The following is a 26,857-nucleotide window of genomic DNA, read 5'->3' as shown; positions in this document are numbered from 1 at the left end:
TCTCTCTCTCTCTCTCTCTCTTTTTCTCTCTTTCTCTCTTTCTCTCTCTCTCCCCCTGTGAGGAAGCGGCAGTGAGGCCAGCAGGGGGTTGGAGCGTCCTCCCCGTGTGGGGGGCTGCGGCTGGGGGAGGGGGCGCTCAGAGATGAGGGGACCACCTTGGACTCTCGGCCCTGGATCAGGGCGCAGTGAGGAGCAGATGGTGAGATGGCGGGAAAATCCCAGCACAAGGGGGAAGTGGAGTCAGAGGACAGAGTAACAGACGCGTCTTGGGGTGGAAACGGGAGGAGTGCCAGGGAGGACCAAGGGTGGGGTTCGGGCGAGTGTAACCACTGGAGCAATGTGCAGGCCCAGGGTGAAGCAAGAGGGCCTGGGAGGAGTTTGATCCGTTCAGGGGACCACTTACCTGAAAGCGACTAAGGGGAGTTTCTTTAAAAAGGTGGTTCTCGCCCAGCGTGCGGCTCAGTGTCGTCCGAGCACCAGAAGGCGGCGGTCCATGGTCCAATTCCTGGTCAGGGTCCTGCTCCGGTTGCAGGCTCGATTCCCAGTAGGAGGCAAGCAGGAGGCAGCCCATCGATGTTTCTCTCTGTCTCTCCATCTCCCGCCTCTCTGAAATTAAAAATATGTGTATATATATATATCCCTGCCAGAGTGCTGCCAGCGTGGTTGAGTGTTGACCTATGAACCAGGAGGTCATGGTTTGATTCCAGGCCTGGGCATATACCAGGGTTGTGGGCCCGACCCCCAGTGTGGGGCGTGCAGGAGGCAGCCAATCAATGAGTCTCTCTCATCAGTGATGTTTCCATCTCTCCCTCTCCCTCTCCCTTCCTCTCTGAAAAAAAAAAAAAATTATACATATATATGTCCTATATCAGTGGTTCTCAACATTCCTAATGCCGCGACCCTTTAATACAGTTCCTCATGTTGTGGTGACCCCCAACCATAAAATTATTTTCGTTGCTACTTCATCACTGTCATTTTGCTACTGTAAACAATATGTAATTATATATGTGTTTTCCGATGGTCTTAGGCGACCCCTGTGAAAGGGTTGTTCGACCCCCAAAGGGGTCGCGACCCACAGGTTGAGAACCGCTGTCCTATGTAATGAAACCCTAATATGCAAATAGAACAATGGAACAGCTAGTCGCTATGACCTGCACTGACCACCAGGGAGAAGACGCTCAACACAGGAGCTGCCCCCTGGTGGTCAGTGTGCTCCCACAGGGGGAGCAGTGCTTAACCAGAAGCCAGGCTCATGCTGGTGAGCACAGTGGCGGTGGCAGGAACCTCTCCCGCCTCTGCTGCAGGCAGGCGGTAAGGAGCGAGGGGCCCTGGACTGCACAAGGGATATCTGACTGCCCGGGGCGGGGGGGGGGGGTCGGGCCTAAGCTGGCAAGCAGACCTCCCCCAAGGGGTCCCGGACTGTGAGAGGGCATAGTCCAGGCTGAGGGAGCCCCCCCCCCCGCCAGAGTGCACGAATTTCATGCACCAGGCCTCTAGTATATATATGTGGCTCTCTGCCCTGGCCAGTTGTAGGTTGGAGCATCATCCCATGCACCAGAAGGTGGCAGGTTCAATTCCAGTCAGGGCACGTACATAAGGCAGCTGACCTCTCTCTCCCCACTTCCCTCCCCTCTCTCTAAAAGAAAAAAGGTGGTTCTGGCTCAGTGAGACCAGCTGCTGGGTTGCGGGGGGCGGGGGGGGGGGCAGATAGAAGTTCCAAAGAACATTGTGCCAGAGAGCTGCTAATTGAATCTCCTGAGAGGTAAGTGGGTGCCTCAGTCAGAGTCCCTAATGTCTGGTACCCCAAGGCAATGCAGGTCACTGTGCTGAGAGGAGGATGTGGGTGGGAATAACCCCGAGGCGCCCAGGCAGGTGTCTGATTGAGCCGGTGCAGCTGGAAGCTCCAGCAGAAGGGCCACGGGCCACGGGCCATGGAAGTCAGCTGCGGGCAGTACGGCCGGTCTCCCCAGGGACTGGGCTGCCTGCAGTCACCATTGCCTGGTTTGGGAGCAGAGAACGTACTTGTCTCTCAGGACCTTGGCTGCACCCCGGTTGTTGAGGCGTGAGATCCCTGAGGTGGCATCGGCCCATTTCAGGCGCTGGCAGGAAGGGCTGCTCTGGGCTCAGCGATGTTGTTGAAAATGGCTCCAGGTGCAGAGCCGTCAGTGTGTGTGGCACCACGAGGAACAGGGACAGGAACTGGGGCCTCTAATTCCTCCCAACCCAGAGGGGCTCGCCTTGTGTGAGGAAGCTCGCCCTTGGCCACTGGCCAGACCAAACCACGAGGCTGCTAGGAACAGCCAGGAACCTGTGGCAAAGGGGAGGCCCTGTGTAGGGGCCCCTAGGGGCTGGGTGAGCAGCTGAAGTCCCACCAGCAGGGCTGGGCGGGGAGTGGTGGCTGGGACGGCGATGCAGTACTTTACTTCCCTGTAATTATTTTGTAACTACCAGTTTGTACTTCTTAGTATATGTGCTGCCGAAGCGAGCACCAGTTTGTACTCCTTAATCCCTTCCCCTTTTTTACCCGGTTCCCGAATCCCCCTCCCCTCTGGCAACCATCAGTCTGTTCTCTGTAGTTGGGTCTGTTTCTGTTTTGTTTGTTCCTTTATATTGTTCTTTAGATTCCATATATAAAAATGCAATTATATGGTATTTGTCGTTCTCTGATTGACTTGTTTCACTTAGCATAATACCCCCTATGTCTATCCATGCTGTCGCAAAGGGCAAGATTTCATTCTGTTTTATGGACAAGTAATATTCCATTGTATAAATGTACCGCCACTTTTTTATCCACTCATCTATTGATGGGCACTTGGGCTGCTTCACAACGCTGCAGTGAACATAGGGGTGATGGTATTTTTTTGAACTGGTGTTTTGGGTTTCTTCATGTGTATATACCCAGAAGTAGAATCGTTGGATCATAAGTCAGTTCCATCTTCAACCTTTTGAGGTAACTCCATACTGTTCTCCACAGTGGCTGCACCGATCTGCATCCCCATCAGCAGTGCATGAGGGTTCCCTTTTCTCCTCCTCCACCTCCACCCCAGCACTTGCTGTTTGTTTGTTGATTTATTGATGATAGCCATCTGACAGGTGTGAGGTTTCATTGGGTTTTAATTTGCATTTCTCTGGTTAAGCGTGGTGAGCATCCTTTCCTATGTCTATTGGCCATCTGTGTATCCTCTTTGGAGAAGTGTTTGTTCAGGCCCTTTGCCCATTTTTTAATTGGGTTGTTTTGGGTTTTGTGGTGTTGAGCTGAATTATTCCTTTGTAAATTTTGGATATTAACTCCTTACCAGATTTGTCATTAGCAAATATCTTCACCCATTCAGTAGGTTGTGTTTTTGTTTTGTTGATGGTTTCCTTTGCTGTGCAAAAACTTTAGTTCGATGGAGTCCCATTTGTTGATTTTTTTCTTTTGTTCCCCTTGCCCAAGGAAATATGTCAGAAAACATATTGCTAAGAAAAATAACAGATTTCACTGCCTATGTTTTCTTCTTGGAGTTTTATGGTTTCAAGTGTTACATTTAAGTCTTTAATCCATTTAGAGTTTATTCTTGTATATGGTATAAGAAGGTGCTCTAGTTTAATTTTATTTGGCATGTAACTGTCCAATTTTTCCAACACCATTTATTGAATAAATTGTCTTTACTTCATTGTATTTCTTGCTTCCTTTGTCAAATATTAATTGACCATATAGGCATGGGTTTATTTCTGGGCTCTCTATTCTGTGTCTTTGCTCTATGCCTGTTTTTATGCTAGTACCATGATGTTTTGATTACTATAGCCTTGGAATAGAGTTTGCTATCAGGTAGAATGATACCTTCAACTTCGTTCTCCTTTCTCAAGATTGCTGTCAGGGTATTTTGTGGTTCCACAGAGATTTTTTTTATTTCTTCTAGTTCTGTGAAATATAGCATTTGTATTTGTATAAGAAATATGTTAAATCTGTAGATTGCATTGAGTAGTATGGACGTTTTAACAATGTTATTATTATTATTATTATTGTTATCTATGAGTCTGTTATGTGCTTCCATTTAGTTGTAGCTTCACTTTCTTCAGTGTCTTACAATTTTATGAGTACAGGTCTTGCACCTCCTTGGTTAAATTTATTCCTAGGTATTTTTTTATGCAATTATAAATTGGATTTTTTTCTTAGTTTCCATTTCTGATAGTTCATTGTTGGTGTATAAAAATGCAACTGAGCCCTAACCGGTTTGGCTCAGCGGATAGAGCGTCGGCCTGCGGACTCAAGGGTCCCAGGTTCGATTCTGGTCAAGGGCATGTACCTTGGTTGTGGGCACATCCCCAGTAGGGGGCATACAGGATGCATCTGATCGATGTTTCTCTCTCATCGATGTTTCTGACTCTGTATCCCTTTCCCCTCCTCTCTGTAAAAAATCAATAAAATATTAAAAAAATGCAACTGATTTCTGAATAGCTATTTTGTTTCCCGCTATTTATGAAATTTATTTAGTTCTAGTAATTTTTTTGGTGGAATCTTTAGGGTTTTCCATATACAGTATCATGTCATCTGCAACTAATGAGAATTTATTTCTTCCTTTCCAATTTGGATGCCTTTTATTTCTTCTTGTCTTGATTCCAGCACTCTGTTGAATAAGAGTGGTGGAAGTGGCTATCCTGTCTTGTTCCTGACTTAAAGGGAAATGCTTTTAGTTTTCTTTTCCTCCACTGAGTCTGGTGTTAGTAGTGGGTTTGTCATACATGGCCTTGATTATGTTGAGATATGTCCCCTCAGTTCCCACTTTGCTGAGAGTCTTTATCATATATGGGTGCTGGATAGTGTCAAATCTTTTTCTGCATCTATTGATATGACCATATAATTTTTATCCTTCTTTTTTGTTTGTGGTGTATCACATTAATTGATTTGCAGATCTTGTACCAAACTTGCATTCCAGGAATAAATCCCACTTGATAGTGTATGGTCATTTTACTGTATTGTTGGATTTGGTTTGCCAATATTTTGTTAAGGATTTTTGCATTGAAGTTCATCGGGGCTATTGGCTTATAATTTTCTTTCTTTGTAGTGTCTTTATCTGGTTTTGGAATTAGGATAATACTGGCCTCATAAAATGAACTTGGGAGTTTTCCCTCCTCTTGAATTTGTGGAATAGTTTGAGAAGGAGAAGTGTTAGTTCTTCTTTAGATGTTTGATAAAATTCACCTGTGGAGCCATCTTGTCCAGGACTTTTTATTAGTTGAAAAATTTTTTATTACTGCTTTGATTTAATTATATGTAATAGGTCTTTTCATATTTCTGTTTCTTCTTGATTCAGTTTTGGAAGATTGCATGTTTTTAGGAATGTATCAATTTCTTCCAGATTGCCAAATTTGTTGGTAGTTGTTTGTAATATTTTCTTAATTCTTTGTATTTCTGTGGTGTCAGTTTTACTTTTCTTTCATTTCTGATTTTACTTATTTGGGTCATCTCTTTTTGTTCCCTTGGTGAGTTTGGGTGAAGGTTTATCCAAATTGTTTATCTTTTCTTTAAAAAAATATTTTTTTATTGATTTCAGAGAGAAAGGGAGAGGAAGAAAGAGATAGAAACATCAGTGAGAGAGAGAATCATTGATGAGCTGCCTCCTATTGTTTCCTGTTGGGGATTGAGCCTGCAACCCGGGCCCCAACCCCAGGCCAGGAATCTGACCATGGCCTCCTGGTTCACAGGTGGATGCTCAGCCACTGAGCCACCGAGCTAGGCCTTATCTTTACAGACAACCAGCTTTTGCTTTCACCTTTGTATTTTTTTTTTAGACTCTATTTTGTTTATTTCCGCTCTCATCTTTATTATTTCCTTTCTTCTACTCACTTTGGGCTTTGCTTGTTATTTTTCTAGTTCCTGTAGGTGTAAGGTTAAATGGTTTATTTGATATTTTTCTTGTTTCTTGGGTTAGGCCTGTAATGTTATGAATTTCCCTCCTAGGACTGCTTTCATTATGTCCCATAGATTTTGGGTTGTTGTGTTCCCACTTTCATTTGTCTCAAAGTATGTTGTAGTTTCCTCCTTGATCTCATTGCTAACCCATTCATTGTTTAGTACCATGTTATTTAGCCTCCATGTGTTTGTGTATTTTCAGGTTTTTCTTGTAACTGACTTCTCGTTTCATACCATGGTGGTCAGAGAAGATGCTTGATATGATTTCAATCTTCTTAAATTTATTAAGACTTGTTTTGTGTCCTAACATGTGGTCTATCTTAGAAAATGTTCCATGTGCACTTGAAAATAGTGTATATTCTGCTGCTTTGGAATGAAATGCTCTGAAATTATCAATTAAATTTATCTTGCTGGTATGTCATTTAAGACTATTTGGTTTTCTGTCTGGAAGACCTATTCATTGATGTCAATGAGATGTTAAAATTCCCTATTATGACTGTATTACTGTCACTCTCTCCCTTTATGTCCATCAAGATTTGATATATATATATATATATATATATATATATATATATATATATATACTCCTATGTTAGATGCATAAATGTTTATAAGGGGTAATACCATCTTGTTGGATTGCTCTCTTTATCATTATTTAGTATCCTTCTTTGTCTCTTTTATAGCCTTTGAAAGTCTATTATGTCTGATATAAGTATTACTACCCCAGCTTTTATTTTTCCATTTTCATTTTCATCTTTTTCTATTACTTTACTTTCAGTCTCTGTGTACCTTTTGTTCTGAGGTGGGTCTCTTGTAGACAGCATATATGTGAGTCTTGTTTTCTTATTCATTCAGCTACCCTATGTCTGTCTTTTTAATCCTCACCCGATGACATGTTTGTTTTTATTTGAGAAAGAGAAAGAGAAACACACACACAGAAAGACATTTATGTGATAGAGAAACATCAATCGGTTGCCTACTGCACTCCCCCCGACCGGTTATCTAACCCACAACCTAGGTATGTGCCTTGACCGGGAATCACACCCGTAACCTTTAGGTGTATGGGACAATGTTCCAACTAACTGAGCCATCTAACCAGGGCTACCCTATGCCTTTTGAGTGGAGCATATAAGCCATTTACATTTAAAGTAATTATTGGCCCTGGATGGTGTGGCTCCATTGGTTGAGTGTCATCCCATGTACCCAAAGGTTGCTGGTTTGGTTCCTGGTAAGGTCACATGCCCAGGTTTTGGGCTTGCTCTCCAATGAGAGGCATGCAGGAGGCAGCTAGTCAATGTTTCTCTCTCTTATCAATGTTGCTCTCTTGCTCTGCCTCTTCCTTCCTCTCTCTCTCTCTAAAAAAAAAAAAAATCAAGAAATATTCTTAAAGTAATTATTGATAGGTACATATTTATTACCATTTTATTCTTTATAACTATGTTCCTTTTTAAAGAAGTCACTTTAACATCTTGTAATACTGGTTTGGTAGTAATGAACTCCTTTGGGTTTTTTTTGTCTGGGAAGATCTTTATTTCTCCTTCAATTTTAAGTGATAGCCTTCCTGGATAGAGTAGTTTTGGTTGTATTTCATTGCTTTTCATCATTTTGAATATTTCATGTCAATCCTTTCTGTTGAGAAATCATCTGATAGTCATATGGGAGCTCCGTTTTTGGTAACTGTATTTCTCTTGCTGTTTTAAAGATTCTCTCTTTAGCTCTGTCTAGGAGAGTGGATAGAGCATCAGTACACACCCTGAAGGGTCGCAGGTTCAATTGCTAGTCAAGGGCACATACCTGGTTTGTGGGTTCCATCCCTGGTCCCAGTTGGCGTGCATACAGGAGGCAACCAAAAGATGTGTGTCTCTCACACTGTTTCTCTCTCTCCCTCACTCCCTCCCTCCCTCCCACCCCTCTGCTCTCTCTAAAAATCAATGAGGAAAAAATCCTCAGGTGAGGATTAACAACAAAAAAGATTCTCTCTTTTGTCTTTAATCCTTACCATTTTTTTAAATTCCCCACCCGACAATATTTTTTCATTGAGGGGAAGGGAGGGAGAGAAAGGGAGGGAGGGCGGGCTGGAGGGAGAGAGAGAGATTGAAATTGACTGATGTGGGAGAGACACATTGATTGGTTGCCTCCTGCACATGCCCCAACAGGGGCTGAGGTCGAACCTGCAACTGAGGTACTTGCTCTTGGCCAGGAATCAGACCCAAGACCCTTTGGTCTGTGGGCTGACACTTTAACCAGTGAGCTAAACCGGCCGGGGAAACCTTTACCATTTTAATTATGATGTATCTTGGGGTGGGCCTTTTTGGGTTTTCTTGTTTGGGACTCTGTGCTTCCTAGACTTGTGTGTGTTTTTCCTTCACCAGGTTAGGGAAGTTTTTAACCATTTTTTCTTCAAATAGGTTCTCAATTCCTTGCTCTCTCTCTTCGCCTTCTGGTACCTTTATGAGGCAGATGTTGTTACACTTTATGCTGTCCCAAGAGTTCCTTAAACTATCCTCATTTTTTAAAAATTCTTTTTGTTTTTTTGCTGCTCTGATTGGGTGTTTCCTGCTACTTTGTCTTCCAAATCACTGATTCAGTCTTCTGCTTCATCTAACCCACTGTTGATTCCTTCTAGTGCATTCTTCATTTCAGACTGATTCTTTTTTATGATTTGTGTCCTTTTAAAAAATATTTTTTAATTCTTGACAGTACTACAGATGTCCCCCACTCCCTCCCCTTTTGCCCCCCTCCATCCAGCCCATACCCCTGGTTTGTCCTTTTTGATGCTGCTGGAGTTTTCACTAAATTCCTTGAGCATCCTTATAACCATTGTTTTGAACTCTATATCTGGACGATTGCTTGCCTTCATTTCTGGAGTTCTTTTTCTGGAGCTTTTTCCTGTGCTTTCATTTGGGACATGTTTCTTTGTCTCCCCATTTTTGCTGCCTCTCTGTGTTTGTTTCTGTATATTAGGTAGATCTGCTATGGTGGACTTATGTAGTAGGTGGCCTGAGGGACCCTGACCACCTGAGCTAGGTGCTTAAGGAATGTCTCTTGTGTGAGTTGTGTGAGTTATGTGAGCCCTCCTGTTGTAGTTGAGTCTTGGTTGCTGTTGATTCATCTGTGCATGGAGCGAATCCTCAGACTGGCTGACTATGAGGATCAACCCTGACCTCAGAGCACAAGCTGCTGGGCAGGTGCTGATCACATGAAGCGGAATTTGCCTCAGCAGGGTCTGGCGCCTGTAGAGATATACCTTTGGATATGCTGCTTGCGGAGCTAACTGGGTCCTGCTCTGATGTTGTCTGAAGCCCACCATTGGGGCCTTTTGGGAGGTACTCCAGTGCAGGTCAATGTTAGATGCTGCCTGTGACTGGCCCTGGGCAACCTGTTTGGAGTTACAAAGCGACCCAGAGTTTGTGGCTGCCTCTGCTGAGCCTGGGTGTGCATGGGAAGGACCAAGCTGCACACCGAGGCTGGCTTCCACCAGCACCCAACCCAAGAACAGGTCGGCAAAAGGCCCAAGTCACCCCAAGATCCGCCTTTGCCTGCCTCCTCCTGCCAGCTGCCTGTTAGTCACTGAAAGAACCTCTGGCAGTGCACGACTAAGCCACACTAGCCAGGGCAAGGGTATAGTTTTTTTAAAAAAATATATTTTATTGATTTTTTTACAGAGAGAAAGGGAGAGAGATAGTTAGAAACATCGATGAGAGAGAAACATCGATCAGCTGCCTCCTGCACACCCCCCACCGGGGATGTGCCCGCAACCCAGGTACATGCCCTTGACCAGAATCGAACCTGGGACCTTTCAGTCCGCAGGCCGACGCTCTATCCACTGAGCCAAACCGGTTTCGGCAAGGGTATAGTTTTGATTTGCATTTCCCTAATACCTAGTGAAGGTGAGCATCTTTTTATTTATCTGTGTTTTTTAAAAAACTGATTTCAGAGAGGATGGGAGAGGGAGAAGGGATAATCACATCAATGATGCGAGAGAATCATTGAATGGCTGCCTCCTTCATACCCCCCACTGAGGATTGAGCCCACAACCCGGGCCTGTGCCCTGACTGCGATTGAACCATGACCTCCTGGTTCATGAGTCGATGCTCAACCATTGAGCCACACTGGCCAGAGCTGTATGTCTTTTTGAGAGAAGTGTCTGTTCAGGTCCTCTGCTCATTTTTTTAAAAAAATGAGTGAGAATTTTTTATTTTTTATATTTTTATTGATTTCAAAGAGGAAGAGAGAGATAGAAACATAAATGATGAGAGAGAATTATTGATTGGCTGCCTCCTGCACGCCCCTTACTAGGGATCAAGCCCACACTCGAGGCATGTGTTCTGACCGGGAATTGAACAGTGACCGCCTGCTCCACCATTGAGCCATGCTGGCTAGGCCATTTTTTAATTGTTTTTGTTGTTGAGTTGCATGAGTTCTTGATATATTTTGGATATTAACCTCTTGTCAAAGCTGTTGTTGGCAAATATCTTCTCCCATTTGGTTGGTTTACCTTTTTGTTTTGTTGAGGGTTTCTTTAGCTTTGCAGAAGCTTTTTAGTTTGATGTAGTCTTGTTCATTCATTTTTGCTTTTAATTATCTTGCCATTGAAGTCAAATTCATTAAAATCCTCTCTAAGACCAAAGTCTCTAAGTTTAGTACCCATGTTTTCTTCTAGGTAATTTATTGTTTCAAGTCTCAAATAACTTCAAATCAGAGTAAGCAGGATGCCATTTTGGGATATTTGGGGGCATTGGCAAACCCAATAGAAGGCTGAGAGCTGGTTCTCAAGGGGTAGGTGCTTAGTCCAAAACCACAGGGAAAGCCAGGTAGACTCAAGTTTGGTCCAGAGACTCCAGAAAATGTAGTCAGATGTGGTCAAGGACTCACCTTGGAATGCGAGGCCAGGGGTTATCAAGGTAAGGCTTGCTAGATGGCCCGTGGGGCAACTTCCAAAGTGTACTATGGGCTTTGCCCCAATGGGAGGTGGCTGACGTGGTGAGATTGTGTACATAATGTTACCGGAAAGGGGGCCTGGCCCTGAACGGGTCTGCCTGGGGCCAGCCAACAGTGTGTGGGTTCTTTACTTTGTGAAGGAAAAGATGCCACAATATGAGTCCATGTGAATTTTAGAGGATGTTCATTAAAGCTGGGACAGTGAAACAAAGGGCTGGGGAAAGGAGCCGAGGCTGGTCTGCTTGGCTAAGACGTCAGAGAAACGGGGGCCTTGGGGATAGTCAGGGAGGAACTGCTGCTGCCCATGGCTGCCCTGGTTGCGAGCCTCATGGGGTCCCTTAGAGTTGGGACTTTCAATCCTAATCGCTCACCTCCTCCAGGGAGGGGTGGGGCTGGCCCAATGGCTGATGATTTAATAATCAATCGTGCTCATGTCACAAAACCTCCACAAAATCCGAAAGGACAGGGTTCAGAGCTCCCAGGTTGGTGAGCACAGGGAGACTCAGGTAAGGCCGGGGTGCCCCTGGGGAGGGCATGGAAGTCCCAGGCCCTTCCGTGTACCCTGCCCTACGCATCTCTCCCACCTGCTCTTCCCGGGCAGTATCACTTTATAATAAACTGGCAGTCTAGTCAGTAAATGGTTTCCTGAGTCTGAGCTGCTGTGGCACATAGAACTTCTGACTTACAGTCAATCAGAAGCACAGGTAGCAACCAGGGCCTCTAACGGCCCTTGGAGGACTGATCCTTGAACTGTGAAACCTGCTGTATCTCCAGGTAGATAGGGTCAGAATTGGGCGGTTTTTGGACACCCAGCCCGTGTCCCGGAATTGCCCGCTGGTGTGGGGACTCGCACCCCCACCCCACATTCGCGGCGGAACTGGGTGAATACCACTGTTGACCTCGCGGATTGTGCACAGCGGCTGGGCCTTGTCGGTGTTTTCCATTCACTGTGAGTCCTGGCTGAGGTCACCGTGAGGGAAGGATGGACACGCACCCAGCCACTGCGGAGCCTATCCTCCCTCTCCCTGGTCACTAGAGGCCTCAACGACCGCCTGTGGCAGGGACACCTCATGAAGCACGTTTCTTTTTAAAATATATTTTATTGATTTTTTACAGAGAGGAAGGGAGAGGGATAGAGAGCTAGAAACATCGATGAGAGAGAAACATCGATCAGCTGCCTCCTGCACACTCCTCACTGGAGATGTGCCCGCAACCAAGGTACATGCCCTTGACCGGAATCGAACCTGGGACCCTTCAGCCCGCAGGCTGACACTCTATCCACTGAGCCAAACTGGTTAGGGCGAAGCATGTTTCTTGATTCTGGCCATTCAGAGGACAGCCGAGGAGGCCCAGAGCTGTGGAATCTCAGGGGAAAGAGGCAGTAGCCTGGATGTATCTTTAAGGAGGTGATGGGTTTGTTTTGTTTTAAAATATATTTGTATTGATTTCAGAGAGGAAGAGAGAGATAGAAACATCATTGAGGAGAATCATTGATTGGCTGCCTCCTGCACACCCCCTACTAGGGATCGAGCTTGCAACCCAGGCATGTGCCCTGACTAGGAATCAAACTGGGACATGAGTCAACGCTCAACCACTGAGCCACACAGGCTGAGGTGTCCATTAATTTTTAGCAACATCGCACCAGGGATTGGGCCCACGATAATCCTATCAGTCAGGGAAGGAAGAGCCACAGCAGCGAAGGGGGCGGCGACACAGAGACCACAGGCCTCTGCTGCGCTTCTTTTCCTGGTGCCACTGGTTCCTGTCCCAAGGCCATTTCCCTGGGTTGGAGCATGTAGTCCAGGCACGAACCTCCCCCCGCCCCCCCTCGACTGGTTGCAGGTGGAGGTCTCTGATTCTCCTCACCGGTGGGGGTCCTTTCCTCCTGGCCTTGAGCACGGAGGACCCTCATGTACCTGTCAGTTAAGCCCTTTCTGATCAGTGGTCTAATATCGCGTGAGACCATATGGCCTTGATCACGCTGCTCTTGGTGCAGTGACACCTGGGGGCAGACACCAGGCAGCACGGGGCAGGGGCCGCTTGTGATGGCGCACAGCCGCAGGGCAGGACCCGCACAGTGCCCCCTCCCGGGGGCTCCCACAGGGCTGCCAGGCAGGAAGCCCGTTGCAGCTGCACCAATTGTGTTGTGCCCGTCCCAGCCCATCCAGAGTGATGCCATTGGCTAGAAATGCTTGGAGGCACTCAACCCCCTTCCCTCCCTGCTGCACCCACTCCCTCCGGCTGCGGCCCAGGATATTTCAGAACCAATGTTGAAGCTGGACTGGCCCTTGTGGTTCGTATTATAATAGCAAGATGCCCTCAGCAATAACATCGGGAAACTTTGAAGGAAAACACACACACACACACACACACACACACACACACACACACACACGGTTTATTAATCAAAGGTTCTGGCGGGTACACTGCAGGTCTGCGGCCACAGGCGAGTTTGTGGGGGGAGAGAGATTGTGGCCCTGGGATTCTGCTGTTGTTAGGGTGGAGGCCTAGGGTTTTGAGGGCTCACTCTTTATTGGTGAATTTTAAAATGAGCAGGAATAGCCCTGGCCGGTGTGGCTCAGTTGGTTTGGCATCGTCCCATGCACCAAGAGGTGGCCGTTCAATTCCTGCCCATGGCGCATACCCAGGCTTCGGTCGCCAGTAGGGGGCATGGAGGAGGCAGCCGATGGATGTTTCTCTCTCCCTCTCCCTTCCTGTCTAAAAAGCAATAAAAACTTTTTTTTTTTTTTTAAAGCAGGAATTATAGCACGTTAAGGGGAAATAAGCAGTCACATGGTCATCCGGAGATCTTGAAAACCAAGGGAAGTTGTGGAGGGTGGGAGCACAGGGAGCCGGCTCTTTATTGAGTTGTGTGGCCGGCAATGTGTTTATTCCAAATAGCATTGGAGGTCGATGTCTCAAAATGTTGTCAGTCACGTGTATTACAATAAAAACCCCACCCTCAGGTGCCTAGACTACAGCCATCTTGTTACTGGTTTCTAATGGAAACCTGTTGTGGTCAGAGAACATGCGGTATGATTCCAAACCTTTACACCCATTTAGGCTTGTATGGCCCGCATGTCTGTCTGCGTGAATGTGCTGTGCACACCAGGGAGGAATGCGTCCTGGTGGCCACCCGTGCCATCAGTTGGATGAAGGTGGCAGCTGTGTGTTTACAGGTTCTGTCTGTATTGAATTTTTGTCTAGTTCTGTCCGTTGCTGAAGGTGTTGGGATGTCCAACTGTGCTTGTGGGCTTTTCCTCCTTTAAATCCGCCCATTTTTGCTTTGTCTGTTTTGAAACTGTTGTTCGGCACATACCTGTTTGCCTTTCTGCACTGGCCCCTGTATCAGCCCGACCACCCTTTTCTCAGGGAGTACTGTCCTGAGGTCTACTTTCTCTGGTATCGACAGTGCCTCTCCAAGCCCTTAGGCTTACTGGTCACAGGCAGTCCTTTTCCCTTCCACTTTCGTTTCCACACATCTGTGTCTTTATATTAAAAAAGAGCCGAAACCGGTTTGGCTCAGTGGATGGAGCGTTGGCCTGCGGACTGAAAGGTCCCAGGTTCATTTCCGGTCAAGGGCATGTACCTGGGTTGTGGGCACATCCCCAGTGGGAGATGTGCAGGAGGCAGCTGATCGATGTTTCTCTCTCATCGATGTTTCTAACTATCTCTCTCCCTTCCTCTCTGTAAAAAATCAATAAAATATATTAAAAAAAAAGAAAAAGAAAAAGAAAAAGATTCTTACAGCCTGGCCGGCGTGGCTCATGGTTGAGCGTCGACCTATGAACTGGGAGGTCATGGTTTGATTCCTAGTCAGGGCACATGCCCAGGTTGCAGGCTCGATCCCCAGTGTGGATGTGCAGGAGGCAGCCGATCTACAATTCTCTGTCATCGTTTATGTTTCTATCTCTCTCTCCATCTCTTTTCCTCTCTGGAATCAGTAAACAAATATTAAAAAAAAAAAAAAAGATTCTTACAGAGCATCTAGTTTGGTCTTGCCTTTTAAAAATAACCATTTGACAATTTCTGCCTTGATGAGTGTGGTTGAATTTTAGGTCTACCATTTACTATTTGTTTTCTGTTTGCCCCCCACCCCTTACCCCTCACCCCCGCCCCTTTTCTTGTTCCTCTCTCCTTTCTTGCCTTCTTTTGGGTTAAACACATTTTTAGAGTTCCACTTTAACTTACCTATTGGCTTCCATGATTTTTCTTCCCCAGGGGTTGCTGTGGATTACAATGTATGACTCTTTGTACTCTTTTTTTTAAAAAAATAAATCTTTATTGTTCAGATTACAGTTGTTCCTCTTTTCTCCCCCCATAGCTCCTCTCCACCTGGTTCCCACCCCACCCCATGCCCTTACCACCGCCCCCCCCCCCCCCGCCACTGTCCTCATCCATAGGTGTAAGATTTTTGTCCAATCTCTTCCCGCACCCCCCACACCCCCTTGCCCCCGAGAATTGTCAGTCCACTTCCTTTCTATGCCTCTGCTTCTATTATGTTCACCAGTTTATTCTTTTTTATTAAAAAAAATATTTCTTTATTGATTTCAGAGAGGAAGGGAGAAGGAGAGATAGAAACATCAATGATGAGAGAGAATCATTGATCGGATGCGTCCTACATGCCCCCCACTGGGGATCAAGCCCGCAACCCAGGCATGTGCCCTTGGCAGGAATCGAACCTGGGACCCTTCAATCTGCAGGCTGACGCTCTATCCACTGAGCCAAGCTGGCCAGGGCTCACCAGTTTATTCTGATTTAATTTTTAGATTCACTTGTTGATAGATATTTATTTGTTGTTACTTTGTTGTTCATAATTTTCATCTTTACCTTTTTCTTCTTCTTCCTCTTCTTAAAGAATATCCTTCAGCATTTCATATAATCCTGGTTTGGTGGTGATGAACTGCTTTTGCTTTTTCTTGTCTGTGAAGCTCTTTATCTGACCTTCAATTCTGAATGATAGCTTTGCTGGGTAATCTTGGTTGTAGGTTCTTGCTATTCATCACTTTGAATATTTTTTGCCACTTCCTTCTGGCCTGCATGGTTTCTGTTGAGAAATCAGCTGACTGTTGTATGGGTACTCCCTTGTAGGTAACTGTTTTTCTCTTGCTGCTTTTAAGATTCTCTCTTTGTCTTTAGCCCTTGGCATTTTAATTATGATGCGTCTTGGTGTGGTCCTCTTTGGATTCCTCTTATTTGGAGTTCTCTTCGCTTCCTGGACTTGTAAGTCTATTTCTTTCACCAGGTAGGGAAAGTTTTCTGTCATTATTTCTTCAAATAAGTTTTCAATATCTTGCTCTCTCTCTTCTTCTGCACCCCCATAATTCGGATGTTGGTACATTTGAAGTTGTCCCAGAGGCTCCTTACACTATCTTCATATTTTTGGATTCTTTTTTCTTTTTGCTTTTCAGGATGGGTGTTTTTTGTTTCTTCATATTTCAAATCTTTGACTTGATTCTTGGGATCCTCTAGTCTGCTGTTGGATCTCTGTATATTATTCTTAATTTTAGTCAGTGTATATTTAATTTCTAACTGGTCCTTTTCCATTTTTTTTTTTTTTTGGCATTCTCATTAAGATCCTTGAAGGTCTCACTAAGTTCCTCGGAGGTTCGTAGAAGATTCTTGAGTAACCTTATAACTGTGGTTTTGAACTCTATGTCCAGTAGTTTGCTTTCCTCCATTTCTTTCATTTGTGACATGTTTCTTTGTCTCTGCATTTTGGCTGGCTGCGAGGACCCACTGTGTCTATAGTGAAAGAACTGCTGTGCTGGAGACACCGTTATGGGGTAGGACTTGCTTCAGTGGGGCTTTGGTGCTCACTGATTCTGCCTCTTGAGTGTGCCCCTTATGGATGTGAGGAGTTGAAATCTGGTATCTGACCACTGGGTACCCTGGCTCCTGGATCTCCAAGTCAACCACTGTGTGAGTCCACCTACCAGGAGCTACAGCGATATCAGCAGATTTCTCCTCTTTGTTTGGGGTTTGGAAGTTTTGGAGCTCTCTGACCCAGCTGCAGTTTGTTAGGTTAGGCTGCAAAAAGGCAGGCGGTTCCTTTGCCCTGCTTGGGTGCGGATGTAAATTGAGTGGGGCAGGGTCTCAGAAAATCACCAGGGCGGGGCAAACAGCAATGGCTGTTGTCAGCCGTCTCTGCGACTCCTCGCGTCCCCGAGTCCCGCGCCCCCACAGTAACAATGATCCCTGCGAGCAGCTCTGCAAGAAAGCCACCCTCACTTTCCAACCCGCTGCAAGACAGTCCAGTTTCTCCCCGTAGGAGCCTGGGTCCCCAGAGTCTCCGAGTTCAGTGCATTCAGGATCTTGTATCCCACTCCAATTGAAAAAAAACGCACCCAGATGCAGCCCGCCTGGCGTGCGCCTCTGTACCTCTGCTCTTGGCGCCTCTGCACCTCCTACCCAGTCTCAATGTGCTTTTTTCTTTCCTTCTAGTTGTAGAACTTCCGCTCGGCCAGCTTTCCCATGGTTCTGGATGATAGCTGTTTTGTCTTTTAGTTGTAGTTTTAATGTGGTTGTGGGGGGCAGCATGTATAGGTTTATACCTTATGCTGCCATCTTGGTTCTTGACTCTTTGTGTTGTAACACTTCATGTAACTGGAGCAAATTCCTTAGCCTCTCTGAACCTGTTTCTTCATTTAGACACAAGAATAATGACCTTCCTTCATGGGTGATGTGACTACTGAACTGTGCACATAACGTGAAAGCACACGCACTACCAAGGGCCAAACAAGCTGCGCTGTAAACCATCGTCACTAACAGCAGTGCTGTGGTTGCTGTTACTACTTCGTGTGGTGAATGTTTTTATTCAAACAACACACCCCACTCAGGTGTGGCCAAATGTGTTTGCCTCCGGAGGCCAACGGGGAGCCATACTGAACTTCCTCACTAGCTTGAGGTCATGTTCCACCTGCTCCTGATCTCCCCACTCCATCATGACCCTTTATGTCTCAGCAAGGCACCCCTTAGCTTCCTGGCCTTGTCCAGGCCTGTGCCCATTCTTCAGGCTGCTCCCGTACCCAGCACAGCCAAGCCAGCTGACCCCGGCCAGCCCCAGCCCTGCCCCTAGCCGGTGCTCATCACAGACAAGCCTGGCTTTATTTTCAACATTATAGCATCCATCGTCCTGAGCAAAGTGATCTGAGGCCACAGTCCCACAGGCCTCCCACTGCCTTCACATGCATCCTTTTAAGGATAACATACCTCTCCCTCCCTCCTCTCTTCTCGTTTCCCTAAGGGTCTCAATCTCCACCTTCTGCCCCTGCTTTTCTCACCTGGCTCAGCAAACTGCAGGGACGCAGGCCTCTGATAACTTCTTCCCACGTTCTGCTGAAATCCATCAGCCAGAGCTCACGCTGTTGGCCTCACCCCTAGACAAGCTGCAGTTACTCTCCTGTTTCTCGGGGTGTGGAATTCAGAGTTCTGAGGTCATTTACAGGAGCCTGGATGGTGGGAGGGATGGGGGGCACCAGGAGACACTAGGAACCGAGCTAGGGAAGCAGAAGGAATTAAAGTGAACTTGGATCCTTGCAAGATGGTTTGTTAATTGTCACTCAGTAGCAGATAGAAGGAAGCAGGAAGCACTCGACTGCTGTGAGTTTTGTGGAAAGTGACTGAAATGGGGGCTTGGAATTGGCAGGACTTCCCTCCTGGGCTACGCTCCTGGCGGGGTTTCTGTTTCTGGGCAACGCTACCCAAAGTCCCTTCCAGTTAGCATCTGGCTCGTGCACTTTTTAAAAGCAGAGGATGCTTCTCTGGTGGTTTCACATTTTTCTCACAGGGACGGGCCCAGCCCACACTGTTTCCTGCTTCATCACACAGCCTGTCCTCTGCCCAGGTTTTCTGTTGGCGCTGGGCCGCACCCCTAATCCATAAACACCCCCGGACAGGAGCCTCTGTCATCATAGAATCACCACCGTATCCCCAGCAGCCGCTATGCCTGCCCCCTTGCTGGCACTCACGGTATCTTTTTGGAAGGAATAATGTCCCACATCCACTGCATGGTTAGTGTTAACAGCTGTGGTCTGCACTTCTCATAGGGTTTCGTGCTCCCTGTACGCTCCAGAAACTCGAGTTCTTCCGTACCCCCCTCTGGGTTCTTTCATGAGCCCCTTAACTTCAATAGGTGTGTCTTGGTTGGTTTGTGGTTGTATTTTAACATCCTGACAGTCCTTATGAAACCAAGGGAGAGAGGTAGGTTCTTCAATCCAATGTGGGTTCCACATGCAACAATTCAAGTGTGTGCCGGGCAGAAGGGTGGCCTCTCTTTGGGGGCAGGAGAGGACCTGAGGAAAAGGTGGTCACCAATAATGTTAGCCAAGACCTCGAAAATGGGGGAGAGAGGTCCCAGCTGTGTTCCACATCCAGCCACAGCAGGAGGCGCTATGGCTTTTCCTTTTCAAAAACAGCAGAGCATAGACCAGGTGGAGTCGGAAGACTTAAGTGAGACCAGAGTGCATTGTACTTTGGCCGCAGGACTTGACTGGAGTCAGGTAACCAAACAAGGCCAGGGGATGGCACAGGCTCTTGAGCGCAGGTAGGGAGACCAGGGCTTGGCTGGCCACTCAGCTGGAGGATGAGGACATGACAGGGAGCCAAGGGGAGGTGGCTGGGACTGAACCTCCAGCTGCATCCCATTGAGACCCCCACACTGAGGACCCAGTGTCTCACATTTCCTCGTTTTTGCACGCTTTGTGCCTCTTGCCTAGAATGTCATTCGTCACCTTATTCCCCATATGACTGACTAGTCCTCACTCACCAAGATTTATCCACATGAGAATTATATCAAGTAGATAATTCCCAACTGTAGATTTAAAAAGCATAAAACAGTGTGAAAAAGCAAAAATATTTCAGCACTTTGGTTATGAGAAATATCTATGGAAATAGAAAGAAAATCTCCAAAATGAAAATAGCAGTGGAGTAAGAACAGGTCCCAGAGTCCAGCGCAGTGGGGGTGGCTTTGGGGTCAGACAGGTCCAGGTGAGTCTGGAAATACCTGTGAGCTGGGTTTTTTTTGTGCAAATGGCACTGCCTCCTGGCCTCTGGCCTCCCACCAGGAAGTGACCTGGCCTCCAGGCTGAGAGGATAAAAGAAACACAGCCCTAGGGTCAGGCTACAGGATCTGTCTTCAGAAGAAATTTCATCTAAAACCACTTTGGATTATGATGACAAGACACTTAAAAACTATTAGAGGTTCTGATCTGAATTTCCAGGCCCTGGGAGCAAACAGCTCGCTAGAGTACAGTCATAGCTGTGATCACATTGGCCGTTGTAAGGGTGGGTATGTGTTCGAAAAGCGTTTGGACTTTATAACTTAGAGTAATAATAATATGACATTTCTTGCATTTTTTTTTTAAATCTTTGCTGGTTTTCCGTTTATATAAGGTTTCCATTGAGTGAACAATCAACAGAAAATATGTGCTTTTGTTGAGAAAAGGCTCAAGGGCACAGTACAGCCAGGACAGCTAGAGCCTGCCTCAGGTGGTGCTGTGTTAACTCATGTTATTTAACATGCCCATTTCAATGGGTTATGTGTGGTTTTAGTATGAGTGTTAATTTAGGGACTAAGGAATCATGAACAACTTTCCAATTCTATTTCTGACTTAGGAGAATTTTGTTCTCCGGGCTCATAAAGTCATATACAAAAACACACACACATAAGGTTCTTAGATCTTTATTTTAGAAAATGTGGTATATACTCTCTCCCCTCCTGCTGCCCTCATCTGACCTGGAGGAGTTGTTCCTACACATTTTCTGTGGAATGCCATCAACCATGATCCGTTTCGCCACAATTTATTCCATCATTCCCACTGGTGGTCATTTACACTGTTTCCTTATGTACGTACCAAAATACACAGTATATATTGATAAACATAATCTCATGTACTGGCATGTTAGTTTTTTCTCAGGGACAGGTTCCCAATCATGAGAGTGTTGCATGGAAGAATACGTATATTCTTGAAGTTAAAAGACAGGGTCACAGTGATTCCCAAGGCCCTCAGTTCACTCTAAGAGCAGAGTATGAAATTAACCTCCTCTGCTTCCTGGCTGTTAGTAGCTCAGATGACAACTTAAAGACTTATTGGACTATGGATGTTTTAGTAAATTTGTTCAGAGTCGCTCACATTCATATACTAGTATAGTAACAGCACATCAATGGTCTTCAAAAAATTTTAAAAGCCAGTTTCGGTTGCCATTTACAATTCTAATGCATGATTTGTGATGGAGGAAAACGAGGAACTTGTGAATCTGAAATCAAGCCTAAGATGATATCACTCTGACTTATACAATAGATGGAGAGATCACTGAACAGTGTAATTTATAAAACTGTCAGTGTAAGTTAAGCCTTTCCATGAAAGGTTCACAAAGTCAGATTCCAAAGGGAAATGTTTCAGGCTGATGATAGTGAAACTCAAGGAAGCAGAAGTGGGTCCCCTAAACAGAATGTGCAAAAGTGTCTCTCTAAAGTGGACGATGCACATAGAAATTTTAAAAAGCAACAAGGCATGTGACAGTTTTCTTAAAATAAGCTTCCCTTTAAAGTCTCTGAAAGGTAACTAACATTTGTGCACTGTATACACATTCTACCATTTTTTACAAGACAATTCATAAAATATTAAGAGAAACGGGGAGCCAAAACCGGTTTGGCTCAGTGGATAGAGCGTCGGCCTGCGGACTGAAAGGTCCCAGGTTCGATTCCGGTCAAGGGCATGTACCTGGGTTGCGGGCACATCCCCAGTGGGAGATGTGCAGGAGGCAGCTGATCGATGTTCCTCTCTCATCGATGTTTCTAACTCTCTACCTCTCTCCCTTCCTCTCTGTAAAAAATCAATAAAATATATTTTTTTTAAAAAAGAGAGAAACGGGGAAACACAAATACAAGTGGTTTCTGGGTTACACAACATTTTGGTAAATGACATGCATGTGTGTGTAAACAGCCAGCAGAACATGCCAGCATGATGGAGGTGGATAGTCTCTGTAGCCCATTTTTACCTGTGGCGCATCCTGAGTAACACAGCCCACAGCCGCCTCCTCTCACTCTTAACCTCCTCTTAATTATCTCATATTTGCATAATCATGTCAATGATGCTTGTAGAAATGCTTCAGCAAGCCTGGAAGCAGGTTAGAACTTCACCACTGTCTCTGTTTAGTAAGAGGCAGCTCATTAACAATGGCCACACCAACTTCTATATGCCAGCAAGCAGGAGAAAGTGTTACATGCTACTTTAAAACCTGTTCTGTATTTCATCTGGAATGCATACTGAGTTGTAAAAAAACACGTGATACTTAATATGGAAAATCTTGTTTGATGTGTCCTAATTATTAGAGGAATTTCAAACTCCCCATGACCGTTAAATTCACACGGGCAGATCTAAAATATACCTTTGTGGTTTTGTGGCATAATGCACACAACCACTCTATCCCTGGGCACTGTCTGTACATCCTTTCTGCTGCTTCCCAGACGATTTCATCCTTAAATTCATTCAAGGTTTAAATAATTCATTCAAGGTTTTAAAAAGCTCACTGTAATAGTTCAGCATGTCTATTTACAGTTGGATATTCTTGGTATGTGTTCTTCAGTTGGGTATCACATCTGACTTTCAGTACCGCTGTCCGTAGGGGACCCTATTTTGGCGTTTTCGAGCTGATAGATGGTATCTTAGTATGATTTCCCATGCTCCCTCAGGACCTCAGGCGGTTTCTCCCCAACTGGAAGGGTTCTGGTGGGAGGGTATTGCACAGTTCAACCTGCTGCAGGTCAGGGTTTGTCACCGATATGAACTCTGAGATGGACACTGAGTCGGGACTTCCTGCTGAAGGCCTTCCCACACTGAGAACACTCGTATGGCTTCTCCCCCGTATGGATTCGCAGGTGGAGCCTAAGAGTTGACCGTTGGCTAAATGTTTTGCCACATTCTGTACACTCGTAGGGCTTCTCCCCCGTATGAGTTCTCATATGTATAATGAGTTGTGAGTTCTGGATGAAGGATTTCCCACATTCACTGCACTCGTAGCGTTTCTCTCCCGTGTGAATTTTCTGATGTATGATGAGGTTTGATTTCTTGAAAAAGGTTTTTGCACATTCATTACACTCATAGGGTCGCTCCCCTGTGTGAATTCTCTGGTGTGTAGTGAGTTCGAACTTCTGGGCAAATGTCTTGCCACACTCACTGCACTCATAGGGCTTCTTCTCCATGTGTGCTCTCTGGTGTACAATGAGGTTTGACTGATGGGTGAAGGCTTTCCCACATTCAAGACATTCAAAGGGTTTCTCCCCAGTATGAATTCTCTGATGCTTAATGAGGTTTGCCTTATGGGAGAAAGTTTTCTTACAGACATTACACTCATACGGCTTTTCTCCAGTATGTATTCTCTTATGACTGATGAGGAGTGACTTAAAGGAAAAAGCCTTGTCACAGTAATTACAAATGAAGGGCTGCACCAAATTTCTAATTTTCTGATGTTTAAAAATGGCTTCTTTATGGCTGAAGGCTTTCCCAATTTTGTTATATTCCGCGTATTCCATTTCAGGATGGGTTTTCTCTTGCTTTAGATAGAGAAGTGCTTTTCCAAATCCGTTATACTCATCAGCTTGCTTTCTTATATAGCTGTCACTGTTAAGTAAGTCTGAACTGTATTTCAAAGTTTTTTCATACAAGTCATATTTATAGGGCACTTGTCTTAAAGAAACAAAGTCTGTGCTCAGATTGAATGATTTTTCAAAGAGATCACTTCTTTCCTCAATGGGGGTTTGGTTCTTGCAGATTATGAATGGCCTCGCCTGCTCCTCGGGGTCACTGTGCTCCCGCTGCACCTGGTCGTCAGCCTTCCACACCTCTAGAAAGAGCACAGGAAGGACACTCCGTCAGGCCTCTCGCTGTCATGTTATAGAAGGTCCCCCAAATGTCCCATCCTAGCGCCGCCTTTTTAGTTTGGGACCCAGTCTTCCAGAATTAAGTAGTCCCCAGTGCAAATCTGTCCTCCCTCTTAAACTCTGAAAGGACAAGGGGCAAAAAGAGCCTGTGGCAAAAAAAAAGTAGTGGGAACTGACAGTGAACACAAGTAGCATTGCCAGATCACACAGCGACCCCACAGAGGGGTAAAGAGAAATAAAAACGCAGCAACAGGAAACACCTGTGGGAAGGCTGGCACTGCAGGGACGAAGGGGACCTTGTCCTCAGGAACACTGCACAGCTAGCACAGAGGCAAGCAAGTAGATGAAGATGGTAAAGGAAAGGACACAGGCAGACCTGAGTTTAGCAACCCACACTCTGATGCTGTGTCACTGTGGCTAGACCAGGACCTCGCCTACATGCGTCCAGGCTCTCTCCCCACCTTCTCCCTTCCCACGGGCAGCGTTATTGTTTTGCAGAAACAATCCTACTGAGGAGCTCCTGTCTCTAAGGCAGCGATGCCCACCCTGAGCTGCAGCACATGGATGTGCCACAAGAACTTTAAAACATGCAAACTGCCTAGTCAGGGGCACTGACCACTTTTCCCTTAGATTGTCAACTTTAAAAATGACAACAGCCAACACAACAATAGCTGTCTGGTGTGAATGAATCAAAATTATGCCCCCCTTTTCTTGTCAGTTTGGCAAAAAGTATTTTTGGTGTGCTGCAGAATTTTCTAAATTATGTGCCATAAGATGAAAAGGTTGAAAATCGCTGCTTTAAAGTAAGACTTTGCAAGTGAATGAAAAGGTTCAGAAACTCATTATTTTGTAGGAAACACAAAATTGATCCAAGGACCCAAGATCCTTTTGATAGATTCAATGCTACTACTGCTTTCATTGTGTTTTTCTTTTTTAAAATTTAATTTAATCCTCACCCGAGGATATGTGTTCCATTGATTTTTAGGGAGGGTGGAAGGAAGAGGGAGAGACAGAGCAAAACACTGATGTGAAAGAGACGTATCAATTGGTTGTGTCCTGCATGCCCCCAACCAGGGCCAGGAGCCTGCGACCAGAATCAAACCAGGGACCCTTCAGTCCACAGGCTGACGCTCTATGCACTGAGCCAAACCAGCTAGGGCTCATTACTTTTTTTCTATTGAAGCTGTTGGAGAATGTATTTTCATTATTATATCTTATTTTTCTCTCTCCTTTTAATATGCTTAATTTCTTCCCCAAACTAGTCTTGTCCCTACTTTTATTTGACAGGTTCTTAAGGATCAGATTACCCAGCCTCCACCTAGGTCTTGCATAACCTTCACTTTCCTCTGTGCATTACTGGTCATTCCTGGCGCTTGTGCTGCAGCTGCCATCTGTGTCCAGGACAAGGATGTCACTCCTGCACTGAAAAATCTATTTCCCCTGAGGCCACTATGCCAATGGCCCTGAGCTAAAATATGCAACACTCAGACATCTGGGGCAGATAGGTCATCTGTTTGCAGCCGTCTCTAAGGGTTTAGGGATTTTTTGGGGAAAAAGTCTTAACAATATTTCAAAGGTACCAACTCATTCATAATCCTTGGGATATTACTTCTAGTGGCTTCTGATTCTCCTTCCCTCCTTCCACAGCCTCGCTAGAGTTCTCAACTGCAGTTCTAACTTTGCTAGCCACAGCTCCAGCTGCTCCACCTTGAAAATCACATCTGGTTTGATCGCAGCTCCTAACTGCTTGGACTTTAGAACTTCAGTAGTCACTCTCAGCTGTAACATGTGAAGCTTGAGGCCAAACCACTTAGTGATTTAGAAGCTCATACTTCTGGTAACTGAGAAAGAACATAAGAGCCCCTAGGTAAACAGTGACGCCTGGAGGCTGTCCTTACCCACTGATAGTAGGTTGCTGTAGTTCTCCAGCATCACATCCATGTACAGGATCCTCTGCGATGGGTCCAGCTGCTCCCACTCCTCCTGGGTGAAGTCCACAGTCACATCCGTGAATGAGACTGACCCCTGAAATGGCATATTGCTATTCATTCTGGAATGGCGAGCGTTTGGTGATACAGAAAGGACATGTGGAAAGTTATTCTTACCACACTGCTGTAAGGGTCATTCGCCAGGGAAATTTACACGACACCAACCCAGCATCTTCACTACCTTTTGTGAGAAAGTGTGTTTATAGAGGTTCGAGCACTCAGTCCCCTATCTCTGGCACTGTCTCAGGCACAGGCACCTACCATGATGAAACCCCTAGCATTCTCTAACCATCAGTGCACAGCAGTGATGGGCACCAGTGCGGGGTGGTGCTCACACAGGCACTGTTCTTATGGTATCAAACTAGACAATATTAAACAGTAGATTAGACTTTCTGTGATACTATCTATAAGAAATACATCTGGTCTTTGTCCACAGTTCCTGGCTCACAGCTCTCCAAGCCCCTAGATCAGTGATGGTGAACCTTTTGAGCTCGGCGTGTCAGCATTTTGAAAAACCCTAACTTAACTCTGGTGCCGTGTCACATATAGAAATTTTTTGGTATTTGCAACCATAGTAAAACAAAGATTTATATTTTTGATATTTACTTTATATATTTAAATGCCATTTAACAAAGAAAAATCATCGAAAAATGAGTTCGTGTGTCACTTCTGACACGCGTGTCATAGGTTCGCCATCACTGCCCTAGATTAACCTAAGAATTGAGACTGATAAAGGTTTGGTATATTAGTGAGGTGACTTCCGGAAATGGCATAAGGACAGAGGCTGGTCACCATCAGATCTGACCATGTGATTAGAGGGTGGAACTTCCAGCCCACGCTGACCTCTGGTGGAGGAGAGGGTTTGGAGGGTGCCAAACGCCATGGTAAATGAGGTTACCAATCACCATTATGTAATAACGGCTGCATGGAAACCCAAAGGACGGGGTTCCCAGAAACACCGAGGCTACAGCATACAGGAGATGCGAGAGTGGCACCTGGGAGAACAACAGAAAGCTCCGGCAAGTACCATCACTCCTCTCTAACGCCTCCTTGGCACACTCGTCCTTCTTCCCACTCCTCACTCTTGATCCTTCTTTATCCCTCCTCCCCCGAGCCCGCTCACTCCTCTCTGCTCTTTGGGGTACAGTC

The 26,857-nt window shown here is 45.7% G+C and overlaps 1 protein-coding gene across 1 annotated transcript; it reads right to left on the bottom strand.

Moving 5' to 3' along the window:
• Positions 1 to 20,510: 20,510 nt before the first annotated feature.
• On the bottom strand, positions 20,511 to 25,929 carry ZFP1 (ZFP1 zinc finger protein). The gene is made up of 2 exons (XM_081108099.1): positions 25,619 to 25,929; positions 20,511 to 23,683 (listed from the first exon to the last, which is right to left on the bottom strand). Exons 1-2 carry the CDS (start codon positions 25,767 to 25,769, stop codon positions 22,605 to 22,607), a joined length of 1,230 nt encoding a protein of 409 aa, XP_080964225.1. The 5' UTR covers positions 25,770 to 25,929; the 3' UTR covers positions 20,511 to 22,604.
• Between the last annotated feature and the right edge of the window lie 928 nt (positions 25,930 to 26,857).

The sequence above is a fragment of the Myotis nattereri genome (assembly GCF_964212035.1).
Source record: "Myotis nattereri genome assembly, chromosome: 15".
NCBI lineage: Eukaryota > Metazoa > Chordata > Mammalia > Chiroptera > Vespertilionidae > Myotis > Myotis nattereri.
Note: the sequence above shows the minus strand (reverse complement) of the source record. Positions and strands in the feature narration are given on the sequence as shown.